At 41.0% G+C, this 23,423-nt stretch overlaps 3 protein-coding genes across 7 annotated transcripts; all 3 read left to right on the top strand.

Moving 5' to 3' along the window:
- The first annotated feature begins 274 nt into the window (after positions 1-274).
- Positions 275-5,490, top strand: LOC102702680 (DEAD-box ATP-dependent RNA helicase 42). Of its 4 annotated transcripts, none has more exons than XR_001550909.2 (4): positions 275-3,598; positions 3,789-4,040; positions 4,320-4,378; positions 4,471-5,490. XR_001550909.2 is itself a non-coding variant. In XM_015840543.2 (2 exons), exon 1 carries the CDS (start codon positions 382-384, stop codon positions 3,562-3,564), a length of 3,183 nt encoding a protein of 1,060 aa, XP_015696029.1. In that variant the 5' UTR covers positions 275-381; the 3' UTR covers positions 3,565-3,598; positions 3,789-4,313. The 4 variants fall into 4 exon arrangements, 1 of the variants encoding a protein (XP_015696029.1); XR_001550910.2 differs by having other exon boundaries at positions 4,320-4,878; positions 4,962-5,490; XR_001550908.2 differs by having other exon boundaries at positions 4,320-5,490.
- A 921-nt stretch (positions 5,491-6,411) lies between these two features.
- LOC102702402 (zinc finger CCCH domain-containing protein 56) lies at positions 6,412-10,018 on the top strand. Of its 2 annotated transcripts, XM_006659793.3 has the most exons (3): positions 6,412-6,712; positions 6,811-7,618; positions 9,348-10,018. In XM_006659793.3, exons 2-3 carry the CDS (start codon positions 6,826-6,828, stop codon positions 9,629-9,631), a joined length of 1,077 nt encoding a protein of 358 aa, XP_006659856.2. In that variant the 5' UTR covers positions 6,412-6,712; positions 6,811-6,825; the 3' UTR covers positions 9,632-10,018. The 2 variants fall into 2 exon arrangements, with proteins under 2 accessions (XP_006659856.2, XP_040382506.1); XM_040526572.1 differs by lacking the exon at positions 6,412-6,712 and having other exon boundaries at positions 6,800-7,618.
- An 11,748-nt stretch (positions 10,019-21,766) lies between these two features.
- On the top strand, positions 21,767-23,118 carry LOC121055175 (AT-hook motif nuclear-localized protein 23-like). Its single transcript, XM_040527027.1, has 2 exons — positions 21,767-21,825; positions 21,910-23,118. Exon 2 carries the CDS (start codon positions 21,913-21,915, stop codon positions 22,789-22,791), a length of 879 nt encoding a protein of 292 aa, XP_040382961.1. The 5' UTR covers positions 21,767-21,825; positions 21,910-21,912; the 3' UTR covers positions 22,792-23,118.
- The last annotated feature ends 305 nt before the right edge of the window (positions 23,119-23,423 follow it).

Genomic DNA, 23,423 nt, shown 5'->3' with positions numbered 1-23,423 from the left:
AAATTCATATAGATATCAATGAATATAGACATATATATAAACAATATACATTGGTTAATAAATGAATCTAAGCATAGCTAAAACTTCTTACATTATGAAACAGAGGAAGTATTGTTTATTTTATAGGTCAAGATAACATTATGCATGAAAATGTTACAGAAATTGAAAAAAATGAGATATCAAATCGGTGTCCAGGCCAAATCCGGCTCTGAGCCTCCGACTATGGTGACGTGCGCTCGTATTACCGCCCCTAATAACCCGTTAATAACTTGAGAAAAAAAAAGAAAAGGGAAAAAAAATCTCGTACCCACCACCACATCTCGCTAGGGTTTCCGCCGCATCTCGAAGCCTTCGCCTTTGCCGCCGGCCGCCGCCGCCGCCATGGGGTCTGGTGACGACGTCCCCTCCTCCAAGCACCACCACCGCGACAAGGATAAGGACCGCGAAAGGTCCTCCTCCCGCCACCACCGCGACAAGGACCGGGACCGGGACCGCGAGCGCTCGTCGTCTCGTCACCACCACCGCGAGGAACGGGATGACGAGCGGGACCGGGACCGGGAGCGCCGCCACAGGGAGAAGGAGCGGGACCGCGAGGAGCGGAAGGCGCGGGAGCGGGAGGAGCGGGAGAGGGAGAAGGAGGAGAAGGAGAGGGAGCGGGCACGGCGGCGCGAGGAGAGGGACCGTGAGGAGAGGGACAGGGACAGGGACCGGGACCGGGACCGGGACCGGGACAGGGAGAGGTCGAGGAGGCGAGACGCGGAGGAGGACGAGGACGATCGCGACCGCAAGCGCCGCCGCCGGTCCTCGCACCACCACCGCGACGCGGAGCCGGAGGGGCCGCCTGCTGCCAGGGAGGAGGAGGAGGAGGTGGATGAGGAGGAGGCTGAGAGACGGCGTCAGAAGAAGAAGGAGGAGGAGCAGCAGCAGCTGGATGAAGAGATGGAGACGCGGCGGCGCCGCATCAAGGAGTGGCAGGAGATGAAGCGCCGCGAGGAGGAGACTAAGCGCCGTGAGCAGCAGGAGTCCGGAGTTGGCACTTCAGCTGCCGCCACTGGAGCGGATGATGGTGGCAATGCCGGGAAGAAGTGGACCTTGGATGGCGAGGAGTCCGATGAGGAGGGGGATAAGGAGGACGCTAAGAAGTCAGATGATAATGGTGGTTCTGGTGCTGGTATCATGGACGTTGATACTCAGAATGGGGATAGTAATGCAAATGGCGCCACTGCTATGGATGAGGATGATGAAATCGATCCGCTTGATGCATTCATGAACTCGATGGTGTTGCCAGAGGTCGCAAAGCTGGAGAGCATGCCTACTGCCAATGTGGATGACAAGAATGATAAGAGTGTGAAGGATGCTGTGACTGATGGGGATAAGAAAGGGCCGAAGAAGGTGATGGGGAGAATTATTCAAGGAGAAGACTCGGACTCAGATTACGATGATGATGTGGATGACGAGGATGGATCAGAAGATGAGGACGATGAGGAGTTCATGAAACGTGTCAAGAAGACAAAGGTGGAAAAGTTGGCAATTGTTGACCATTCTAAGATCGACTACCAGCCGTTCCGGAAGAATTTTTACATTGAGGTGAAAGACATTACAAAGATGGCCACTGAGGAAGTGGCAGCTTATCGGAAGCAGTTGGAGCTCAAGGTGCATGGGAAAGATGTACCCAAGCCAATAAAGACATGGGTGCAGAGTGGGCTTACCAGCAAGCTCCTTGATACAATCAAGAAACTTGGTTTTGAGAAACCAATGCCTATACAGGCACAAGCATTACCAATCATAATGAGTGGTCGTGATTGTATAGGAATCGCAAAGACTGGATCAGGCAAGACTCTTGCATTTGTCCTACCAATGCTGAGGCATGTCAAAGACCAGCCAGCTGTTGTGCCTGGGGATGGCCCAATTGGGCTTATAATGGCTCCCACTAGAGAACTTGTGGTTCAGATACATTCAGACATCAAGAAGTTCTCGAAGGTGCTTGGCATCAATTGTGTTGCTATCTATGGAGGTTCAGGGGTTGCCCAACAGATTAGTGAACTGAAGAGGGGTGCAGAAATTGTTGTTTGTACACCAGGAAGAATGATCGATATCCTTTGCACAAGCAGTGGGAAGATTACTAACCTTCGGAGAGTTACGTTCTTGGTGATGGATGAAGCTGATAGGATGTTTGATATGGGTTTTGAGCCTCAGATTACTCGGATAGTTCAGAATACCCGCCCAGATAGGCAGACAGTTCTTTTCTCAGCCACTTTTCCACGTCAGGTGGAGATACTGGCACGGAAGGTGCTCACCAAGCCTGTTGAGATCCAGGTGGGCGGAAGGAGTGTCGTCAACAAGGATATCACTCAACTGGTTGAGGTGCGGCCAGAAAATGAGAGGTTCTTGAGGCTGTTGGAGCTGCTTGGAGAGTGGTTTGATAAAGGCAAAATTCTTGTTTTTGTCCATTCACAAGATAAATGTGATTCTCTACTCAAAGACCTGTTCCAGCATGGATATCCATGCCTATCTCTGCATGGTGGGAAAGACCAGACTGACCGTGAATCAACTCTTGCTGATTTCAAGAGCAATGTATGCAACTTGCTGATTGCTACCAGTGTTGCTGCTAGGGGTTTAGATGTCAAGGAGCTTGAGCTTGTTGTGAATTATGATGTCCCAAACCATTATGAGGATTATGTTCATCGTGTTGGGCGAACTGGCCGTGCTGGGAGGAAGGGATTTGCTGTGACTTTTATTTCTGAGGAAGAGGAGCGTTATGCTCCAGACCTTGTTAAAGCTTTGGAGCTCTCTGAGCAGGCTGTTCCAGAGGACCTTAAAAGTCTAGCTGATCGTTTTATGGCAAAGGTGAAGCAGGGAACAGAGCAGGCCCATGGAACAGGTTATGGTGGAAGCGGTTTCAAGTTCAATGAAGAGGAGGATGAAGCAAGGAAATCTGCTAAGAAAGCTCAGGCAAGGGAATATGGATACGAGGAGGACAAATCAGATTCAGATTCTGATGAGGAAGGAGGGGTTCGTAAGGCAGGAGGCGACCTTGCGGCACAAGCTATTGCTGCTGCTCAAGCTGCTGCTGCTTTGGTTGCAGCCAAGGCTGCTAGCAATGCCAACCAGCAAACACAAGGCACTGCTGTAGGGCCCTTGCTTCCTCTAGCCATTGCTTCAAATGCACAGAATAACGAGGCCACAGCACGTGCACTGCAGGCTGCATTTAACATACAGCAAAATCTGGCTAGGATACAAGCACATGCCGTCCCAGAACATTATGAGGCTGAGCTTGAAATTAATGACTTCCCACAAAATGCCCGCTGGAAGATCACTCACAAAGAGACATTGGGTCCTATCCAGGAATGGACTGGAGCTGCAATCACTACAAGGGGAACGTTTATTCCTCAAGGAAAAATTGTTGGTGCAAATGAGCGCAAGCTGTACCTGTTCATAGAGGGCCCCACTGAGCTATCTGTCAAGAAGGCAAAAGCAGAATTGAAGCGTGTCCTTGAAGATTGTGCTAACCATGCTTTGAACCTTCCTGGTTCTGCCCAAACTGGAAAATACTCTGTTATTTGAGCTGCGAAACAGATAATTGGATTTTCTTGAGAAGGTATGCAAAAAGAAAACCAGTCTGTAGGAGTGAGTATATAGCTTGCCTTGTACGGCATGGTACTTTATTATACCCAACTGATGTATTTCTTATCCTTGTCTTATTTTGACTGCCTGATAACTCAATTCCGTGTTATTGTTGGTTTGTGGATTTTATTTACTGACTGTTCTCTCATATTTTTGCATTGCAGCTTTGGTGGTTTGCAGACTGCGGTGCTACTCTTGGATTGATTCTTCCATATATGCGGCTCATGTTTTAATCTTAGCCATCGTACATGGCAACTAAATGCTTACTTATTAAACTTGTCATTATCACATGGTTATTGTGGAAATTGTCTAATCTACAACCTTTTGATAATTTCTGTAGCTACTATTAACAAGTTCTGGTTGCCTTTGGACAGAAGGCTTAGAACAGCTTGCTGTTAACGTGGGATGTGTTCCAGGTAGTTGTCTGTTGTGAACACTAAATGCTGTGTGATGGCAACTTGCAAGCTATATGTTACATTGTCCACCCTGAGCACTATTAGGGCATGCTAAATGCAAGAGAAAGTGCTAGGCTTTCTAGTGCTATTTTGGAAGTGCTTGTTGGCTTTTGAAATTTTGATGCTATGAAACCTAAGAACTTATCGTATTATCTTCTTGCTTATGAATAAATCGGTTGCAGTGGCACTGTTTCGGTGACATAATGGAATGAATGTTTGATCGACATTTAAACAATGCAGGTTCATGCTTTTCATTTGCTCATTTGGATGCTATAACAGGAATCGGTAGTTCATAAGTGGTATTGTCGTTTTTTACTGCTACTTGTATGGTATGATTCAAGTCTTTCATGCGTTTAAAAAGGTGCCGTGATGTTCTTGTTTTGGTCTTCAGATGCAGTTTACTGCTCAAGATGCGGTGGTGCAGCTGCTGTGGAAGGAGAGTCTGGCTCTGCGTGTGCTATCTTCCCTTGACATAACTTATTTCTCTGTTTACCATCTTTGTTTGATATATATGCAGTTATTAAGTTTATAACTAATAATATCATTCATCATATAATTTGTTGCTGCTCCCATTCAGTAACAGTAGATTTATGGTAGTTCTGTTAGCATTTGACCTAGCACAGGATACAGATAGAGTTTGCTGTTCTTACCTTTTCTCTTAACCCGATGCTGCTGCTTGCTGCACTCCACCTTTTCCACTTCATTATTGTAGAGATAATCATGTTTCCTGCATAATATACTACTAATCATAGCATTGCATTGTGCAGAATATAGCACAGCAGGTGACAGATGTGTGCAGGTAAATACTAGAGGGATGGCGGCCCAATTCGTTCTCCCCCTTTTCTTTTTCTGCTTGTTGAGTCTGACCGTGGCTTTAAGCAGTTTGTGCATTCAGAGCCATGGAATTCCATCAGGGTAATTTGCAGCTCTGGGAAGCTGAAGTTACCTAGAGAGTGGGCTTGTCAAGGGCAAAGTAAACATTATGTAAAGCCAAATAAATGCTCTTCCGGATACATTAATGGTTTGCCCAATTCCGCCTCTTGAGCAACCGCTGTAGCCATATCCTGCTCATTGTCGGACAATTTGTCGATGAAACATCTCGTTGAATTCATGAGAATGGTTGCAAAGACGTTGTTCGTAAACTCTCACGTAATTGTTTGCTGCTGCCTCATCTGTATTTTTCTATAGTCTCATCTGCAAAGACATGCTGTCAAAAAGTCTGATCTATGATCTATGATCTGTGTTTGTCCGGTCTGTTTCGGCGTAGTATCAGTGTATGTACCTGGGCATTGGGTATTTTTGTTAATTAAGTATAACCCATAACTATGCCATTGTATAGAGTATTCTTTTTTTTATATATAAAAAAGGGAGAAGCTACATACGGGACGGACTCTTCCCCGTCACCCGGTCATTGAGGGCCTTCCTAAAAGGATATATTAAATTCTATGTGTACGTAATTGCTCGAGAACAAAAGTGACATCCTTCTCTTTGATTATGTTTATAAATCAAAATTTAAAACTTTAACCTTAAATTTAGAATTTTTTATTATAGTTTATTTTTTACCGTTTGATTTTAGATCACTAGGAATAAAAACAGTAAGAATCCACGGAAAAGCCTCGTCATGAATATAGGATGAGACTTGTCATGAATATAGGATGAGGCATTGAGGCAGGGCATTTTCATGATAAGCCAAGATCATGCAACCCTAGTGTGAATCGGCCAAAATGCTCAGGGTTTGTATTAGTTTATTACATGAAAGTTTTATTACTAACTATACATCATAAGTTCATAACTAGAAATAAAATTAAATAAAGAAAAAAATAGATGCGAGACGAATGCTAATAGACACAAGTTATAATTGAAAATAAAAAAAGAAAGAAAATAGTTTGGGATGTTTGTCATGTAATGATTCGTGCGGCGATATATGTTCTTGTGTTAGAATGGGTGATCACTCTGTATCAAATATAATCGTAAAATTGGTATGAGACGTCGATAGAAATAAGGTATGGTGTGTTTCGTATAATGATTCGTACAAAGATATATGTCCTTATCCTACGATAGATTGATATAAGAGATGTAGATGCAAATGAGCACGGAATATAATATGATAAACAAAACACCGAATAAACTAGGGTTTACGATAATTTATTACATAAAGATTTATGCAAGGACACATGTTGTCATCCCAGAATGAATCTCACATAAGTTTCGACGCGAGTAAGCACCGCTATATAATAAAAAAGAATCCAAATACCAAAAATACTAGGATTTACGACGACTTGTTGCGTAAAGATTCGTGTGACGACTCGTGTCTTCATCCTAGAATAGGCGATCGCCACACCACACATAAGCAACGGAGATACCGATGAGCGCGGGGTATAATTGGAAAAACCAAACACCGAAAAACTAGGTTTGGTCGATTTATTGTGTAAAGATTCGTGCGGGGACACATGTCATCATCTCACCAATGGTGCTAGGTCACTATTAGCTCCTGGAGTAGGAGTACATCCTCTCAAACCATCATCTCTCTCCGGCGGGTTCTGCCGCCGCCTACGCCGGCAACCGAGCTCGCTGCTCGTCTTCCTCCTCGATCCGCCGGTGCACCGGGGATCCCAACTCCACTGCTATTCTTGGTAAGCCCGAATTTCTACGTTCTTGGGGCTTCGATTTGGTAAGAGAGCAGAGCGCCCTGCAGCTTGATTGAATCTTGTCGTGGGGAGATGAATCACAGGGGGGAGCGGCGGCGATGGACTACACCAACGCCATCCACATCATCCCGGACGCCGCGGGCCCCGACGCCTGGGCGAACGCGGCGGGAGGGGACTCCGGGATTTGGGCCACCGAGGATGACTACAACAGCCAGTGGAACGCCGACGGCGGGGGCGGCTACGGCGGCTCCTCGCAGCCGCAGTCGAGGGCCGGGAGCGAGCAGCCGCCGCCGGGGAAGAAGTCCCGCGGCGGCGCGCCCGGCGGCGGCGGCGACAGCAGCAAGTCGCGGGCGATCGGCAAGATGTTCTTCAAGACGAAGCTGTGCTGCAAGTTCCGGGCGGGGACCTGCCCCTACGTGACCAACTGCAACTTCGCCCACGGCATGGAGGAGCTCCGCAAGCCGCCGCCCAACTGGCAGGAGATCGTGGCGGCGCACGAGGAGGCGACGGAGGCGAGGGAGGAGCACCAGATCCCCATCATGACGTCGTCGGGCCCCGCCCCCGGGGACGCCGGCTCCGGCAGGGCCTACAAGGGGCGCCACTGCAAGAAGTTCTACACCGACGAGGGCTGCCCCTACGGCGACGCCTGCACCTTCCTCCACGACGAGCAGTCCAAGGCGAGGGAGAGCGTCGCGATCAGCCTCTCCCCCACGGTCGGCGCCGCCGGGGGCTACAACTCCGCCTCCGCCGCCACCGCCGCCGCCTCCTCCGCCGCCGCCAATGGCCCCGCGCAGAAGCCGTCCAACTGGAAGACGAGGATCTGCAACAAGTGGGAGATGACTGGCTACTGCCCCTTTGGAAGCAAGTGCCACTTCGCTCATGGAGCCGCCGGTGAGTTTAATTCTTCTCATAGGCGTTGCAAATTCTTGAATTGTTGTACAGTCCCGGTGTTTTTTACACATAATTTAGCCTAATGTGATTTGTTGTTCAATGAATATGTAGTTATTGTATCTCTAGTTAGTTAGCGGATGGTAATTCGTTGTGTTTTCGGTGGACCATAATGTGCTATGAGCTTGGTAATCTTTCTTTGATCTGTGACCCTGTTTTGGGGATTTAGTTTGATTGGACAAAATACCTCAGTTGTGCCCTTTGAGCTTGTGATAGTTCTAGACAATGACAACTGTTTATCTGATACACTAGGATTCTGTTTTCTAAATCATTTACTACATTGAATCTTAGCTCTACCTTGAAATCTTGTTTTGTTCATCAAGTATATGCCACACCTTCAGGAATCAGGATGAAAGTATATCCTTTCCAACACACCTACTGAACTCTAGAACAAATCAAATACCTTTTGGGGCTATGAGTGAGCCCATGTGTTGTACATGGATTATGTACACATCAATGGGCCTAGTGTTTGTTGCAGTGCATATCAAGCATTTAGAAGTTTTCTAGTGTGATTTGGGCATTGCGATCATTCTAACTTTAGTTTCTTGAACTTAAATATATATGAATATATACATGGCAGAAGTATGTTCTTTTCTCCTGTGATACTTCTGAATTGTGCTGGCAAAACACATCTTTGTATGTCTAACTGTCAAGCTGTGATATACTCCCTCGCCATATATTTGCATATGGAGGGAGTAACATTTACAATTTTTTTGTAGGTCATGCCTATTAGATCATGTCAAGTGTAGGTAATATTTAAGTCTTTTGATGTTCATCTATCTAACTCTGCACAATATTTTAGGTGGAGTACACTTGTAAATAGGTGAATGCCTCAGATAGGTTGAGCTCTATGTGCCTATCTTATTACCATGTATACAACAGTTAGTTTATTCGATCTTTATCTTGGTTTGTCGTAGAAAGGGAGTCTACAGTTATGTACACAATATGGTAGCAAAAGCACTGTTTTTTAAGGATTGTTGCTCTATTTAGTTACTTTTATTCATAGGATTAGAAAACCATGATGATTGATGAATTGGAAAAGTCAAGTCCTAGGTTAACGAGTTGTATTTTCCCTTCAGGAGTTTCTCTACTAAATTTTAGATTGAATTATCTATGCCACTGTTTAGCTTGTGCAGCCTAGGAAAATGACCACTTTTATTTAGGCAGTTTACATCGATTATCCCGTGTAGCTTCACTAAAAGAAAATCTTTGGTTAAGTTAAAAATGGCCTGTTGGCTTAGTGACCATATCTCTTACTACCAACTTTGTTTGAAGGGTTTGTTTTCTTTTGCGTCAGGGTTACCTGTGGACAATTGCATTTTTACCTCCGCACATTTCTATTTTGCATAATGTTCTCCATTTCTTCCTTTTTTGTTCAATAAGAATATTCATTAAAACTGATATATGCAGTAGACATACTGAAATAGGTGCCATTTTTAGTCAAATGCATTCCTGGTGCATATTGCCTACATTTATGAGCCATTAGCAGTTTGAAGATTTACAGAGTACAATTTGTTCGGTTATGTATGTATCAATGTCCTACATGTTAAATCATCTTTGAGAATCTTTAGATAAACTTATTGCCTTGTTCATTGAGATGTGTTTTAATGTTCAATTGAAATAGCAAGCACGTGATGTATCTCAACATTCTTTGTGAATTTATTTATTTCAGAACTCCACAAGTATGGTGGGGGACTTGTTGACCTGGACAGCAGGGATGCTGCATCAACTCCTGACTCCAAGCAGGCTGCGGCATCTGCAAAAGCTCCGACAGATACTGCCATTGCATCCACCGCAGCGCCTCCTCACGCAGATGTGTACCATCTAGGCGTGCAGGCGCAGCGTTCTACCATCGTCAACCAAAGGTCTGGGCAGGTACAGAGGCCCATTCAGAAATGGAAGGGCCCTGACAAGATCAGCAGGATCTATGGTGACTGGATAGACGAAACCGAGTAGGCGAAACTGGCCTTGGTCCTTCGTCGCCACCATCTCAAGGCGAAAACGAGATGGTTTAGCTAGCCATTTGGAAAACCTGTCTTGAGAGAAGAAAAATGAGAAACAAATTAGATAGCCATTTGGAACCCTGGTGTCAAGACGGAGTTTGGGTTGTTAGACTGAACTTTATGCTGTGCTGTCTCTCTTGTATGCATCATACTTGCTGCTTACCTGTACTGAGAGGTTGGATATGATTTTCTGTAAGTCTGCATCCTTGTCACTTTTTTCTGTTGTTCACTTGCTATGCGTATGGTTTGTGGATCTAGATTCAGTGACATTGCCTCGTGACATTCATGTTAGAGAATCCGCGTCTATGGTTTGCTGGCCCATTGGATTAGTCATACACTTGCTCCTTTTTATGGGCCTTTGGTTCTTGGTTAGAGAAATTAACAGGCTCCTCACAGCCCAACACTATGCATTGTAGCTATTGGGTTCCCCATTTTATTAGATGCATCTCAAGATAAACTAGAATGTGCATTCATCTACTTATAATGTTGTACTGGAGTAAATGAAAATCCATATATTCAAGAAATGTCAAATTTATAAAAACATGCAAGAGCTACAAAAACATTTGGTCTCTGGTGAATTAGTACAGATTCTTCTAGGACAGAAAATATGGTGGTACAAGAGAAAAAAATCAATGGCTCAGCATATGATTGTTAAACTGTTTGGTCGGAAGAATCTTTCATGTACATCTCTCTTTTATATTGGAATCTTGCCATGGTTAATAACATTATCCAGTGCTGCCATTATTGGCACTTGACAAAGAGCACTAAACAGATTAGTTGCTGCCAAGAGCAAAAGATATATACTATGGTGCTATATATGTATACTAGATTGTTTCGAATCACCTTATCCAATGACGCATCTTGCAAAGTTGCATTTGGTGATATTCCACTATAAAAACGGTGAAAAGAATAGAAATGTCGTAGGCACTAAAAACAATCCAAACTGAGGTTGGGTTCATGTAAAGAGTCAACGACGTCAAACATTTTGAATAAGACGAATAGTCAAATGTGCATTAAAAAGTCAACGGCGTTAAACATTTAAGGACGGAGGTAGTATTACAAATGTACTATGTCCGAATTGACTTTTGTGTACATATACTGCAAATTAATTGGGCAAATTAAATTAGTCCAACTCGTGCATTTACCACATTGATCGCAACCATCTTGCCTCAGTCATATGTAATTATGTGGGAGATGATGATGATGATGATGTCGTCGTCTAGGGTTCGTGAGAGATACACAACTTGAAAGTGCCTTCTGCATGCATCTTTTTCGTGTGGTTGTGATTGGTTACAACTTTCTGTAACTAGGATGGTTAGGTTTTTAGTCAATTTTATTTCTCTTTTTCAGTGAGCGTCTCTTGTCCGCCGGCGATGGATAGCCTGAAAACTAGGACATCTAGAGGTTGGGGGTGGGGATAAGGGTGAGGGAGGGGAGGGTTGCGAGGAATGGAGGCCGGGTCTTCTTGGGCGTAGAGGGATTGCCCAACGGTGGATAATGAACATGGTGGGGGGGGATGAGACGTATGTTGTCTATAGAGCCGTAGTTTAGAGAAAGATAGTGAGGAGGGGCGTTGGTAGAAGATATAAGGGAGCAGTGAGTGTTGTTGGAGACAAGGAATACAGACATACCGAGTGAATTGTACTGGTGAGATAAAGAACTAGTGTGTTAGGATAATGAAACGAAGGAAGAGAGTGGCATACGGAAGCTAATGGGCTTTGCCGGTGAGGTGGAGGGCTAGTGGTGGCGAGGGGATTGGGAGGGGAAAGGAAACTACCAAGATGGTGGCTTTAGTTTGACGAGGACTAAAACGGAGGTAAAGTTAGTGGAGAGTATAAACGTTAAACGACGCTATGTCTATTTAAAATTTGACCTGTTTTTATGTGCTTGAATAAATATATAGCTCCTCCTGCACCAATTAAGCAATCGGTATATTGAAAAGAAACATTCTTCCGTCTAGTTTTTTAGAATTTTTCATATCAATATCGTAAATGATTAACAATAAAGGCATGAAAACATGCTCGATGACAATGAGAAAATCTCGTATGATGGGGAGAGACGGAGCACTACTCCCTGTAGGATATATCGTCCAATTGATAGTCACATATACACCATATCATTTGAAATGGTTGCATCAAGTTTTAAGGCTGGCTGCGTTATCTTCCTGATGATAGGTCGTGTGACATTATAAAGCCGCAATACAACATTTTTTTTTTAATTTTAAGCTATAATGGGTTTTTATACACCATACCACTCGTAAGAAAATTTCAATAACATGATAACCTAGCTAATACATGACCGAACAAGAAAATATGGAGGAGTTCTAAAGGAACTGAACTAAGTTATATAAAAGTCCTGTAAAAATTTCTCTGCTATGAAAAAATTGATTAGAGCTCCTTTGAAATACACCATCGAAAAAGACAGAGTAATAAAAAATACAAGATTTTTATAGGGATGCAGTGTGACAAGCTTAAATAAAAATATAGAAATGACCATTTGAATAAACCAAAATAACACAATAATTGAAAAAGAATAGACTTAGAAATTTTACTAGAGATCTGAGCTTTTGCTAACATTTCTCCAAAATCTATATACATTATACTATTTTTTAGCAAATTCATAGAATTTAAAAACTCTAATCCTTTCTTTTAAAATGTTATATATAAAAAATATAATTTAAATCCGGTAGAATTTCTATATAATTTTTTGGTTCAAAAAGAGGCCGGAAAATGATTCGACACCGGAAGGTGCGAATATAGGTTTGACCAGCGGCCGGCCATCAGGTATGGGTGACAGCCCACGTGGGCTCCGCAACCACGTGGCACACTCTAATTGGTTGGGAGGTAGGACAGATCGGATCTCGAGAATGACGCTAAACTGCAGTTTAGTTTAATCGGCGTTGAATGTCCAGTAGCCTTAATTGTCTGCAGAATGGACCCTGCTCTCCTATCTGTGTTCCCTGCGTTTAATTAATATGAAAAAAGTGATTATTCGAGTGTTTTACGAAAAAAACTAATGATATATTAGTGGACGAAAAATAATTTGCCAATATAAATTTTATATATGTATTCTTATAGGTTGGAAAATAAACTTTGGTAGAAAAACTCCAAAATAAACTTCAAATTTAAATTTTAGCTTATAAGCATAAGTATAAGCGAAAAGATTGGGAGAAAGAAACTCAATTTCTATTCTTATTTATTTTTCTTGACAATTGGTAAAATTGGTATTAGTTCATATTTACAAATAATGCTATACAAGTAGGTAGCACAAATTATCATTTTATCCTTGATTTAGCAGATTCGTCTAAAGATATCAGGGATTTTAAAGTTTCATCTTCATCAAGTATAAGGTATTTTTTATGCTAATGGTCTCATTCATAACTTTTTATTCAGATTTCTTCGTATTATATCCCTCAGCTAGTATAAGGGGTATACCAATCATTTCTCATTATCCTTAGTATTTCTAAATAGAGAAATATCTCTTACTCATTTGCGATGTTTGACTATTTGTCTTATTAAAAAAATTATAAAAATATCAATTATTTTGCTTCTGACTTACTTTATTAAATAACTTTAAGCACGACTTATTACTTTTTATATTTGTACTAAATTTTTGAATAAAATAAATAGTCAAATGTTACGACAAAAAAGTCAAACATCTTATATTATGAAACAGAGGTAGTATATATTTGGGACTATTGTAAGTTTGCCACTGGTTTAAAATGTTATTGCAAAACTGCCGCTAGAACATTGCAAAAATACCACTAGAACTGTTATTTCAAAATACCACTAGAACTGTTATTCGAGTGACATCCCTGTAATTTAGAAAAAAACGGTGGTAAATTTGTAAATGCCCCTGTATATTTAGACCATACTCCGTAGGACAAATCTCTGTGCCCTTTCGAAAGAAACCGTACTTCTCAAATAGTGTGACAATTAGTAGTAGGACCTAGAATGATGTATTTTTCTTTCTTTGTAGAGACAGACATATAATATGTACATATAGTTATGTAGTTATCATTTACATGCGATTTAATAGTGTCTATATTTTCTGTTGGATGGGAGCAGAAACAGTTATGAAAATATTTTTTATTATAGACGTACAGAGAGTAGCTACACCTGGTAGTAGGATATATATATATATATATATATATATATATATATATATATATATATATATATATATATATGATTTATCCCCTTCCTTTCGGAATATAGGGTATTCTAGTTTTATAGTAAGTCGAGCGACTTTCAAGTTTGATCGAGTCATCATCAAATAATTTCATTAAATGCACGGTCGAATATGCTTTTATAATATATTTTGTTTGATGTTAAAACTACTATTATGTTTATCTATAAAATGATCAAACCTAGGATACATCCAAAACACCTTACCTTGTAAAACCAAGGTTGCAAGTAAGGGCCCGTTTAGTTCCTAATTTTTTTTCTAAAAAAATCACATCGAATCTTTAGATACCTAAATGGAGCATTAAGCATAGAAAAAAAACTAATTATACAGTTAAGAAGAAAATTGTGAAACAAATCTTTTGAGTTTAATTAGTCCATTATTAGCTATAAGTACTACAGTAACCCACATATGCTAATGACGGATTAATTCTACTCAAAAGATTCGTCTCGCAGTTTTCAGACAAGTTATAAAATTCGTTTTTCATTCCTGTTCGAAAACCTCTTTAGATATTCAGTTAAATATATGACATAAACACTTTTTATGAACTAACCTTGTTTAGTTCCCAAATTTTTTTTCCAAAAACATAACATCGAAAATTTGAACACCTAAATAAAACATTAAATATAGATGAACCAAAAAACTAATTGCACAGTTATGGAAGAAATCTTAAGACGAATCTTTTAAGCCTAATTAGTCTATGATTAGCCATAAGTGCTACAATAACCAACATGTGGACAGATTAATTAGGCTCAAAATATATGTCTCGCGGTTTCCAGTCTAGTCGTGAAATTCGTTTTTTTATTCGTGTCCAAAAACTCCTTCCAACATCCGGTCAAATATTTGATGTGACATTTGTTCTAAAATTTTTCTCAATTTAAACACCACCTAATCACGCCGTAACAATTGGCCATGGATGCAATTCAAAGTACACATAGTTGATAGGCCGGCCGGGCACACGACAGTACAAGGAAGCTGTATCTAGCCGGGTAGCGAGCGATGATGGGACGTGAGCCGCGGCCGGCCGGCCGGCTTCTGCGGGTGACTGCCTGCTACTACCTCGATCGTGATTGTTTAGCATGAACCAACATATATAATCACGCCGTTTTCGTTCTGATTTATATACGTCCTAATAAATCTATAAATATATTATAAATATAAATAAATCTAAAAATAGTCTTGTAATATAAAATAGATGAAGTAACTTTTAGTCACTCTTTTTAAATTTTAGTAAAAAATATCTTTTTTAAGAATTTGATTGACCCTGAAGTTATTAAAATGATCCAAATCATAAAAATATTATAAAAATACTTATATTATGCTATAAAATTTTAATACTAAAATGTTTATATTTTACTAGGGTGGTAGCACGACTCGAGATCGAGTCTCGATTGACGGGGTCATCCATGATCCATCCATCCATACCATGGGCGATATGGCTAAGAATGATCTTTTTTGTGCAGTACCATGCATGTCTGCTATATATGGCAGCCTTGATCAAGGCCGGCATGAGCATGATTTCAGTCTATGAATATTACTGTCTAGGGGCGACCGGCCTGATCAGAAAAATACCAATAACAAATTTTTTTAAAGTACAAGGAACTCAATAATATAGTTATCCAACAGTGAGAGCAGTTGCAAAATGGATTGTGTTTCTTGGCAAGAGTGTAATGATGCTCACCAAACTTTATCCACCTTTGCCTGATCCAATTTGCCTTTTTATAGGGCATGTATAGCAACCAAGCTGGTGTTCTTTCAAGCTATGTATTGAATTTATTTTATTTTTAAATATTTTAATAAATAATTTTATTACTAAATATCTGAGGTAAATATTTTTTACCTTCTGAACTTTTTTGGACACGTCACCTCTCCTGACGTGGCATGGCAGGCCTATCCCAAGCTAGCTGGCGTGACAGCCCTGCCATGTCACTGCCACTGGCTTGATAGCCTTGCCATGCCACTGCCATTGGCTTTGACAATGCTTCCTGCGACGCCAACTACTTATCGTGACAATGTTGTCTTGCCATTTCAGACGTTATGGCGTGGCCAAAAGATTTATATGCTGAAAATATTTGTCTAAAAATTTTAGTAATAAAATTATTTATAAAATATTTAAAAAGATTCAAATATATCCGAAGGATGGCTTTCCTAAAGTGAGGTGAAAATCATCTCTATGTATACAGTATATTGAATTGTTGGCCAAGTGAAGAGATTAACGTACTACTTCTGTTTTAAAATATAAGACTTTTTAGCATTGTCTAAATTTATATAGATGCTAATGAGTTTAGAAACACATATATAGATAACATACATAGATTAATAGATCAATCTAGGTATAGATAAAAAGTCTTACAACATAAAACAACATATACCAAGGGTTAATCAATTTAAGTTGTTTGTTTCATTGTATTTATGTACGTATGTATGTATGTATAAACACTACCACACAAGGAAAAGCAGCAGTGATTCTACGGAAAATCACTTGCTCAAACCAATTGCAGTGATATACTGATATGTTCATATTTAGCATAACAGAAATTAATTTTTACCGATGGGCAATTCTCCTAACACAACGGTAATTTAATTAGCAACATATCACAACTTCGCCAACATTGTAATGCAAACAACAAAGTGTATTGATCCTCGAACTTGTTCAAGCATGTCATCTAGCTAGATTTTAAATCCTTAAAATAATTACCTAAGTTTCGTACCTTGTTAAAGTGTATCATACTATTTCCAAACTAACACGGCTCCTCTATAAACCTACATGGCACTGATGTGGCTGTGAAGTGGCATGCCAACTAAACCTCCTGAGATTGGAGAGGGGTCGTGACATGGACAAGCATAACACATCTTAACTAGTTTTAATTAAGGTGTAGATATGTAATTCAAGAGTTTATGGATCTAGGACACAGGTAAACAAATTTAAAAACCGGTCGTGCACTTTACTCTAAATCAAATCACAAAAGTCCACCAGCTCAATACAAAACGCTGTCAACAAATTAATCAACAACAAATCACAAATTGCGTATCAAATTGCAACAACAAAATCTATACAGAGATTTCAAAAATCACATGTTGGGACTCGAGGAATTGCAAAACACACCCTAATTTCTATTAGATTAATTAATTGTTGCTCTAAGCACTATGTGATAGCTAGATAGATAGAGACCCAATTGCATGATACATGTGTATGACTTCTCCTCTCACCAAAGTTTTATTTAAAGTAATCCTCTCCCTAATTAATTAATTATCCAATATTCAAGTGGACGGTACACGACGAATTAATTATGTCCCTCTTTTCTACCTTTGATGTAAGCGGATGGAAGTAAAGTTGAGGAAAATTATGACCAACTTATTGTATCATTGACCATTTGAGCTGGCCATATTTTACAACAAAAAATCCATTTTGTCATGATACAGAAAATGCAAGTACACTATGAACTTGCATGAGGTGAAAATGACATAATCTGTATATAATTAAGACCAAACTGCCGTGCATATATTATTTCTGATCTCTATATGGTTAGGTAGATACTGGCTAGCATAGCAGCTAGCTAGGGCAGTTGGTCAACTTGGGCAGCCAATTGAATTAATCACTATGGTAGCTTTAAGACAAACTTAATTAATTATATGTGACATATACACGCAATTTAATATATAGTCCACGCATGCAGTCCCTTTCAGATGCTTTAATTAATCAATTTGGTTCCGTTAATAACGATAAGTTAATTTGTACTCCATATACTATGGTAAATAGTAAAATCTAAGAGAAATCTTGGTAATATTTTGCTCTCGTTACCATTTATGTTGGAAGTGTTTGAGCAAGTTCAATATATAGTCAACCGTTGACTCCAAATCATCTATAGTCAACTTAATACCAATTTATATAGTAGTATGCCTATAATCATATACTACAATTAATATCCGGTCCCACCTGTTATACACACATATGTCTTAGAGTTTGTGTTACAGCTAACTATAAATTTGTAGTCCGATGCTCTTCTCTCCTCTTCTATCTCTTTCAAATATATTTATAGTTGGTTTATAGTCTGCTATTGAACCTGCTCTAATATAGTATTATGTATGCTAATGCATGATCGATCAACCTTTTCTTGTACCACCATATATATAATCATTTTCAGTTTGATGAGGTTAATTATTACATCTATACAAACACATGCATGGACACATCTAATAAAGCTATAATTAAATGTGCTTTATTAATGTTTATACATTAAACATATCTATTTTTTATTGTAGGCATATGCATGTATGCATGCTTAAAATTAATTAATTAAGGTGGCCACAACATATTGTACATTAGTATTGTAAATGGGGAGCTCTAAATATATAGCAAAAATAAAAAACATTCTGAGAGAGAAAAAAATCAACCCAAATTAATAATTAAATAAATTAAGCACGACTAAACAATATACAGTACATGGCGACCGGTAAAATATGACTACTAATTCACTGGCCTTTCCTATTTGTTGGTAGAAAAGATAATCAGTTAATTAATTCAACCTGACTGGACTAATGGACTGTGCCCAAATAAATTAATTCACTATCACACTCGGCCAGATTTGACTGTCGCCAGACACCTGATCTAAAAATGAAATGATGTGCGTTCTCTCATGCGAATATGGTTTCATAACAATTATGAAAATATAATTGGTTTTAAAGCAAGTGGATAGATAAAAAAACATTTTTTATTTCGATATTAACAAAGACCTGATCAAGAAACCTCAGTTAAATAATTTCTCGTATCACTGTAGAGGGTTAGCCAATTATTTTGAAATATAGCTAAATACAAAAATGAATACCGTTGTTGAATATATATCATCATTCATATCTCTAAGTGCTAACAAAATATTTATAAAGACTGCTTGCAGACAAATCTTCAGATCTATGTACGTGCTGAATATATTTCTTACGGAGAAGCTTCACTTAATTAAAAAGCTATGATCTGTATGATCGACTTTACCCACATAAATAATTAATCCACGCATGCTCATAATACATAGTAGTAATAAATAAATTTTAGCTTAGGCCAGTCTTAATGCATATATAATTTTATGACATAGATACCAAGACTGTAAACCAGATAACCGAGCTAGATGAGTTTCATAGGGATGAAACTCCTATCCTATCTTATGAAACTTCCTCATTTAATAACCCTGTTAAGTCATCAATTTTGCTGATGTGACATCTTATTTAGTATGCATGACACCCCATGAAACATGCATTAAGGTGGTGTTTGGGTTAAGAGACTTATTTTTAGTCTATTGTCCCATCGAATATTTAGACGCTTATTACAAATAGTAAACGTAGACTATTAATAAAACCCATTTATAATCTTGGACTAATTCACGAGACGAATCTATTGAGCCTAATTAATCCATGATTAGCCTATGTGATGCTACAGTAAACATACTCTAATTATGGATTAATTAGGCTTAAAAAATTCGTCTCACGGATTACCACTCATTTATGAAATTAGTTTTTTGGTTAGTCTATGTTTAATACTTTAAATTAGTGTCCAAACATCCGATATGACATGGGGCTAAAAAGTTTAGCCCCATCTAAACAACCCCTGAGACTGGTCTTATGTTCACATGATTTTCAGTAATAACTACAAATATTAACTGCTGAGAGATCAGCTGGGATCGAGTAGCTTGCTATCATTATATGTACGTATACGTCTTGAAACTTTGGCTTCACATTAATTAATGTTCTTGGTTTAGTTTCTATTAAGTGATTAATTAAGCGTGAGTACAGTAGTCCAGATCATATTTTTCTATACACCTAGAAACGTGTGCAATTAATACTTTGTCTGCATTTACCCGACTTTTATATAGATGTAACAGAGATCTCGTTTCAGAAAAAAAAGTAAGAGAGATTGATAGATGGAGTATGCAAGCTTCTTGACTTACTAGCTCAACTTGAAGACTATGCACTATGCAGCATATACATGTGTGGTAAAAACACTCAACTTATATTATTGATTTCATATTGTTGAATAGTTCTATATTAACTGTGGAGGGGCAAAGAACCTAGGATATAAGTGGAGGAGCCCCTCTCCTCACTGGTTAGCTTTTGAGGTGGGAAAAACCCTTTATGATCCTACAATTGGTATCAGAGTCTGGCTAGTTTAACATTTCTGACCCGATGGACACAATGTATGAAGGCCTGATGGACCGTGGGTGCCTGCCTACCTGATGGACCGTGGGCCGGTGGGGGCCCGGATACGGTGAAGGGCTGAGGGGACACCAATATGTGTGAAGGGAGAGATCGTTGAATAGCCCACATTGGTTGTAGAGGGACAAGGAACCTAGGATATAAGTGAAGGAGCCCCTCATTTCAATGACTAGCTTTTGAGGTGGGAAATGTCTTTTACGATCCTACACATATGTGTAAATTATTTAATTTTAAAAATACTTCACACGATTTCAGTTTGCCAAGCTACTTTTAAAGTCACGGCCTTTTCCTGTACTAGTGGTTTATGCGTACTGAAGTTAATAAGCTATGAACCAGAGAGAGAATGTCCTTTTTCTCTACAAATATATAATTTCCTAAGTTACAGCCAGTCAGCTAGCCCAACAATATATATAACCTACTTTTGACCTTAATTTGGTCAATCAACAAGAGGGACATCATAACTATATATAAACTTTATATTTGTGTTCCACCAACTGCTTGTTAATTGGCAAGGTACAGAGAGAGAGAGAATTAATCAGGGTACTCTTTCATATAATTTCACTACTGTTCTGGTCAAAATGCCTCCATCCTCCACTAATCCGCCAGCCAGAAAACAAACAATGCAAGACCTAGGAAACCCTAACACTAACCTGCAGAGTCCCATTCTAATTGGCACCCAAATCATGGAGCTGGTAGCTAACCCATATTCCACCCTGGACTCTAGCAAGCCATGAACAGCACTTTGGAATAGCTCAGGTCACACTCACATACATGCATACACACATGTACCTATTGATGCATTTGTGTGGGCAAGAGAGATGAGCATTGTTGAGTAGTAGTCCTAGTCCCACATGCCCCCCACTTAAGCAGAGAAAAAAAAACAATGTCTGAATGCACAAACCCAAATGGACAACACTTTGGTCTAGGGCAAATATAATAAGCCACAACTTGCACCATTAATTAAAACTAATTCTGCCCCCACTTGCGTGCATAAGCATCAACGTTTGTATCACCCCCCCTTCTCTCTCAAGAAAAGAACCCTCATTCACTCCCATTGTTCATTGCATCTCTAACTGAAATTTGGGCCCCATGGCAAGCCTGGCCCCACCTGTCAGTGACATGCACTAGCCAAAGACATGCACCATATGCATTTGTATATATGCTCAACCATCCTCTCTGGCTAGCTCCAGTTTTATATTTCTTGCTGCCATCAACTCCAAAGACCACTAACCTATCCCTTTCTCATATCTCTTTGCCATCACTTCCTCTCTCCTTCCTCTTCCTTGATCTCTTCTCCATCCTCTCTCTCTCTCATTGGTTTTCAATCTTCTCCTCTCCTCCTCCATCCTGCACACCACCATTGTCCCATCTTTTGCCTTTTCAGTGCACCTCCTAGCTAGCTAGCCTCCTCCTTTCCCCTTTCAAAAAAAATATTTTAGCTCACAAAATAACACCACAAATCCACATGAGCAAGCACCATCAGCATAAACAAGCTTAGAAAATTCACCAAATTAAACCTCCATCACCTCCTTTTTCTTCTCACCCACACCCCCCAAAAACCATTGTTTACTCTCCTCCAAGAAAACAAGAACCACAGAAACCCTAAAGAAACACACAAAGAGACACTACACTACACACACATACACTCTTCTCCTCTCCTCTCCTCTTCTTCGATCTTCTCCTCATCTTATCGTCTCATCATCATCATCATCATCACTATCACTACATCTTCCCTCGCATATCGAATTATTAATAATATCGGTACTGTTATCTAGCCATTATTTTTACTCCCTTATTGCTACTATACTCCTTACTTACTTATAATTAGCTCTTCTCCTACCCTAGGAGATGGCAGGCGTTGATTTGGGCACAAGCTCCTACCTCCACCACCACCAGTCGCTGCACCTCCGCCACGATGACGCCGGCGCCGGCGGCGGCTCCGACGACGGCGGCCAGGACGCGCTCTCGCCGGGGAGCGGTGGTGGTGGTGGCGGCCCGTCGAGCACGGCCGGGGGCGCCGGGATCGGCGGCGGCGAGATCGTCGCGCGCCGCCCGCGCGGCCGCCCGCCGGGCTCCAAGAACAAGCCCAAGCCGCCGGTGATCATCACCAGGGAGAGCGCCAACGCGCTGCGGGCGCACATCCTCGAGGTCGCCGCCGGGTGCGATGTGTTCGAGGCGTTGACGGCCTACGCGCGCCGCCGGCAGCGCGGCGTCTGCGTGCTCTCGGCGGCCGGGACCGTCGCCAACGTGACGCTTCGGCAGCCGCAGTCGGCGCAGACCGGGCCGGCTTCCCCGGCCGTGGCCACGCTCCATGGCAGGTTCGAGATACTCTCCCTCGCCGGCTCTTTCCTCCCTCCCCCGGCGCCTCCCGGCGCCACCAGCCTCGCCGCCTTCCTCGCCGGGGGCCAGGGGCAGGTCGTCGGTGGCAGCGTGGCCGGCGCGCTCATCGCGGCCGGGCCGGTGGTCGTCGTTGCCGCATCGTTCAGCAACGTGGCGTACGAGAGGCTGCCGCTCGAGGACGGCGACGAGGTCGTCCCTCCGGCTCCAGCAGGGAGCGACCAGGGCGGCGGCGGCGGCATGCCATTAGGCGTTGATCCGTCAGGTGGCGTGCCCGGCGGCGGGCTCCCGTTCTTCAACATGCCGTTCGGGATGCCGCCAATGCCGGTGGAGGGGCACGCCGGCTGGCCAGGCGCCGGCGCCGGAGTCGGGAGGCCACCGTTCTCATGATATGGATCCCATATTCCGGCGAGGGCGCAGCGAGAAGCGCGAGGACATGGACATGTACAACAACAACGACAAGTAGCCTCTCTTTATCTCTAAATCTTTCTCATCTTGTTCGATCTGTTATGTGTTTGTGATCTCTCTTCCTGATGCTTTTGTGTTAACCTGTATGAGACTTGTGTTAATTGTTGATCAGTCAGGTGTCTTTTGATGCTTGGAATGTGTCGTGAGGACATGCACTCATAAGTTGATCAAATCAATTGTCTAAGTTAGTGATTGTCTAATTAATTTGTGCTGGAATTAATGTTTAATTAATCTGATTTGTAGTTTGATGATGTTTCATGACATGAATTCTTGCAGTGCAAATGCCAAGCACAACCCATAACATTTTGGACTTTGCATTCCAACTCATATTTTGTCAATTTCAGCTTCTGTGATTTGCAAATCCTTTTGATTTTCCCTGTTTTTCTACTGATGGCAATCTTTTTTTTAATTTCTTGATTGTTTATTTGATTTGTTGATTGATATGGTTTTGCTTGCATCAAGATGTTAAATTAATTGAATAATGATTTCAGGTGTTCTTAAATGGGCCCACTTGTTTCAAATATGTGCAAAATATATGTGAATTTTCTGTGTTC

This window comes from Oryza brachyantha, chromosome 8 (assembly GCF_000231095.2).
Source record: "Oryza brachyantha chromosome 8, ObraRS2, whole genome shotgun sequence".
Classification (NCBI taxonomy): domain Eukaryota; kingdom Viridiplantae; phylum Streptophyta; class Magnoliopsida; order Poales; family Poaceae; genus Oryza; species Oryza brachyantha.
This window is presented reverse-complemented; position numbering and strand designations above follow the sequence as displayed.